Here is a 5,000-nt window from a genome sequence, read left to right on the forward strand (position 1 = left end):
GGGAAAAGGATTTCATTTTATATTACATAGCGAAAAAAATAAATGTGGTTCTCTATGCAATATATTCCTTTTTACATGACATGGGAATCATCTTCAAATTCAGAGATGTCGCGGGCGAAAGATCTATAGACTACTGTAATGTATACAATGATTTACGAAATGCTTTCCTACCTTCATACTCAAATGTACTAGTGGTCTCTAGCGGTGGTTCTGTTACGGCTGAAAGGGAAAACGCACTCTAATAAAAAAGGACAAACATATCTGAAACTGACACTTTTCATCCCGTTAAATCAAACAGAAAAATATCGAGGTCGGATATGATCATGAACTTCACAAAAAAAATTGATGACCAAGAGCACTGCATGTTTCTTAATTAAAAATGATATATAGGTACATACACTTCTCTTATACTTTCACTTATAAAGACGCATACAAAGCAATAACCTACACATTAAGCCAGATCTCCGTCACTTACAAGAAATTTCCGGACAGCTCATAGCCCTCAAGACATTCATATCCTCGTCCACCTCTGCGGCGCACCACTCGCCGCCCACGCAGCCCCTCATGAGCATCCCTTTGTGGCTGAAGGGAACGCACACGTCGCCTGCGGGTCCGGGGGGGAGGGGGGGGGACGAGGAAGGAAAGCCAGAAATGTACATACGCGCGTACACGCATAGATATTGATATACGTATAAATAAATAACTAAATAAAGATACATGCATATATATGAATACAAATACATAAACATATACATACATATATATATATATATATATATATATATATATATATATATATATATATATATATATATATATATATGATATATATATATATATATATATACATATATATATATATCTATATATTTATATGTATATTTGTATATATAAACATATACATATATAAATATTATATATATATATATATATATATATATTTATATATATATATATAAACATACATATATGTGTATATATATATTTATATGTATAGTTGTGTGTGTATGTTTGCGTGTGTATGTGTTACTGTTTGTTTTTATGTGTATGTTTGTGCTAGTGTATGTTAGTGCATGCATGCGTGTGTGTGTGTGTGTGTGTGTGTGTGTGTGTGTGTGTGTGTGTGTGTGTGTGTGTGTGTGTGTGTGTGTGTGTGTGTGTGTGTGTGCGTGCGTGTGTGTGTGTGACTTGCATTCCAATTAACTTACACAGTATTATGGTTACGGGATTCAGATTCTCGTCTACTTCCGAGGCGCACCATCTGCCTTTCACTGTCCACCAGGTTATCTCTCCTCCTTCTCCCTCCGTCTTAATTATCTCCTCCTTCCCTTGCTCGCCCACGCATCCGTTCACGATTTCGTCTCCGTATCGGAAGGGAACGCACAAGCTTTCTGGAGGTGGCGGTTCCGTTTCAGCTGAGGGTAGGAAAAGGATTGCATCTTTTAACAGATAACGAAAAACCAGAAACAAAAGTGTGGTTTTAGATTCAACTAGAAGCACTGAGAGAGCGCATACCTCCGTCAAAACTATAAGGTTTATGATGCAATGAAAATATTCACACATAAAGGATTACAATAAAATCACATCTTTCTCAAGTACACTGCTGTCGGCCATAAGCATAACCTATCTGGCGGAGGTAATAAAGGTAATGAAAACAACAATACTTGGCAATTGGGGTAACTGATGAAAATAATTTCTAAAAATCCTGGAACCGGATCATGGTCAAGACATGTAAGTTGCTCTGGGCGAATGAACTAGAGATTACCGACACGTACATGGGCTTACGTAATGCTTTCCTACCTTCATACTCAGGCTTTTTCGGAACTGAGCGAGACTCAAATGGATTGATGGTAGTGGTCTCTGGCGGTGGCTCTTCAGTTACGTCTGAAAGGGAAAATGCTTTTTAACAGAAAGGATAAATATATCTGAAACTGGCAGTTTTGATAATAGTAAATCAAATAGACTAGTAGATAAAGGAATCGTGACAAAATGAATAAAAAAACTTCTTCGCCAACGCATCCGCTCACGATCTCTCCATCGTGTCGGAAGGGAACACATTCAGTGGCGTTCACTGGTGGCTGTTCACTTGGAGCTGGGGGTAAGGTATATAGTTTATCATCTAAATACAAAAAGACGAATGCTAAAATTCGGGTACACATCTAAGCTTACAGCTTAGTGGGAAATGATTGCCTCATACTAACATTTTTTCTCAAATCCTGTAGAATCATTATCATCGTTTTATCAGAAAATGTTCAAAGCCTTATGAAATGACATTGAAAACAAATATATATATATATATATATATATATATATATATATATATATATATATATATATATATGCAGATATCTAAATCAGCATACAGTACTGAGATATGAATTTATAGTATTCACTGGTAAGTGCATTTCTGTCCGTATGTGTCGAGGAGTGTCACTGACAGTGCATGGTCAAAACCACAAATGTCAACATGATTACACATAAGAGGTTCACATTCTCACCTGGGGATTCGCTGGAAGTTACTGAAGGTGGCTGTTCAGTTACAGCTGAAAGGGAAAATGTGATTTTTAAAATATATCTAGAAATATCAAGATATTCGGAAATGACAAAGACCTTCATTTTCTTCTCACGAACCAATGCACACACAAATATACATACATACGAGCATATATGCATATATATAAATATAAATATAAATATAAATATAAATATATATATATATATATATATATATATATATATATATATATAAATATAAATATAAATATAAATATAAATATATATATATATATATATATATATATATATATATATATATATGAAATTCCACTTACGGGGCATGGTCGGGCAGGCTATAACTTTCACTACATTCAGATTCTCGTCTACCTCTGAGGCGCACCATCTGCCGCTCACTGTCTCCCTGTTTATCACTCCTCCTTCTCCCTCCATTTCGATTGTCTCCTCCACCCCTTCTTCGCCAACGCATCCGCTCACGATTTCTCCATCGTGTCGGAAGGGAACACATTCAGTGGCGTTCACAGGTGGATGTTCACTTGCAGCTGAGGGTAAGGAATATAGTTTATCATCTAAATACAAAAAGTCGAATGCTAAAATTCGGGTACATATCTAAGCTTATAGCTTGGTGGAAAATGATTGCCTAATACTAAAAAGTTTTCTCAAATTCTGTAGAATCATTATCGTTGTTTTATCAGAAAATGTTCAAAGCATTATGAAATGACATTGAGATCAAATATATATATATATATATATATATATATATATATATATATATATATATATATATATATATATATATATATATATATATATATATATATATATATATATATATATATATACATGCAGATATCTAAATCAGCATACAGTACTGGGATATGAATTTATAGTATTCACTGGTAAGTGCATTTCTGTCCGTAAGTGTCACTGACAGTGCATGGTCAAAACCACAAATGTCAACATGATTACACATAAGAGGTTCACATTCTCACCTGGGGATTCGCTGGAAGTTACTGAAGGTGGCAGTTCAGTTACAGCTGAAAGGGAAAATGTGATTTTTAAAATATATCTAGAAATATCAAGATATTCGGAAATGACAAAGACCTTCATTTTCTTCTCACGAACCAATGCACACACAAATATACATACATACGAGTATATATGCATTTATATATGCATATATATATATATGTATATATATGTATATATATATATATATATATATATATATATATATATATATATATATATGAAATTCCACTTACGGGGCATGGTCGGGCAGGCTATAACTTTCACTACATTCAGATTCTCGTCTACCTCTGAGGCGCACCATCTGCCGCTCACTGTCTCCCTGTTTATCACTCCTCCTTCTCCCTCCATTTCGATTGTCTCCTCCACCCCTTCTTCGCCAACGCATCCGCTCACGATTTCTCCATCGTGTCGGAAGGGAACACATTCAGTGGCGTTCACAGGTGGATGTTCACTTGCAGCTGAGGGTAAGGAATATAGTTTATCATCTAAATACAAAAAGTCGAATGCTAAAATTCGGGTACATATCTAAGCTTATAGCTTGGTGGAAAATGATTGCCTAATACTAAAAAGTTTTCTCAAATTCTGTAGAATCATTATCGTTGTTTTATCAGAAAATGTTCAAAGCATTATGAAATGACATTGAGATCAAATATATATATATATATATATATATATATATATATATATATATATATATATATATATATATATATATATATATATATATATATATATATATATATATATATATACATGCAGATATCTAAATCAGCATACAGTACTGGGATCTGAATTTATAGTATTCACTGGTAAGTGCATTTCTGTCCGTAAGTGTCACTGACAGTGCATGGTCAAAACCACAAATGTCAACATGATTACACATAAGAGGTTCACATTCTCACCTGGGGATTCGCTGGAAGTTACTGAAGGTGGCAGTTCAGTTACAGCTGAAAGGGAAAATGTGATTTTTAAAATATATCTAGAAATATCAAGATATTCGGAAATGACAAAGACCTTCATTTTCTTCTCACGAACCAATGCACACACAAATATACATACATACGAGTATATATGCATATATATATGCATATATATATATATATGTATATATATGTATATATATATATATATATATATATATATATATATATATATATATATATATATGAAATTCCACTTACGGGGCATGGTCGGGCAGGCTATAACTTTCACTACATTCAGATTCTCGTCTACCTCTGAGGCGCACCATCTGCCGCTCACTGTCTCCCTGTTTATCATTCCTCCTTCTCCCTCCATTTCGATTGTCTCCTCCACCCCTTCTTCGCCAACGCATCCGCTCACGATTTCTCCATCGTGTCGGAAGGGAACACATTCAGTGGCGTTCACTGGTGGCTGTTCACTTGCAGCTGAGGGTAAGGTATATAGTTTATCATCTAAATACAAAAAGACGAATG

General features: G+C 34.5%; 1 protein-coding gene across 1 annotated transcript in view; it reads right to left on the reverse strand.

The window, feature by feature from the left end:
- The window catches only part of LOC113829209 (uncharacterized), a 103,381-nt gene that overhangs the window by 36,404 nt on the left and 61,977 nt on the right, over positions 1-5,000 (reverse strand). The window contains exons 32-41 of the mRNA XM_070122292.1: positions 4,728-4,952; positions 4,389-4,493; positions 3,780-4,004; positions 3,447-3,551; positions 2,832-3,056; positions 2,499-2,543; positions 1,801-1,884; positions 1,209-1,415; positions 476-604; positions 172-219 (exon numbers count right to left, since the gene is read on the reverse strand). Of these exons, the coding sequence (XP_069978393.1) occupies positions 172-219; positions 476-604; positions 1,209-1,415; positions 1,801-1,884; positions 2,499-2,543; positions 2,832-3,056; positions 3,447-3,551; positions 3,780-4,004; positions 4,389-4,493; positions 4,728-4,952 (1,398 nt within the window). The remainder of the gene's footprint in view (positions 1-171; positions 220-475; positions 605-1,208; positions 1,416-1,800; positions 1,885-2,498; positions 2,544-2,831; positions 3,057-3,446; positions 3,552-3,779; positions 4,005-4,388; positions 4,494-4,727; positions 4,953-5,000) is intronic.

This window comes from Penaeus vannamei, chromosome 5, assembly GCF_042767895.1.
Source record: "Penaeus vannamei isolate JL-2024 chromosome 5, ASM4276789v1, whole genome shotgun sequence".
NCBI classification, from domain to species: domain Eukaryota; kingdom Metazoa; phylum Arthropoda; class Malacostraca; order Decapoda; family Penaeidae; genus Penaeus; species Penaeus vannamei.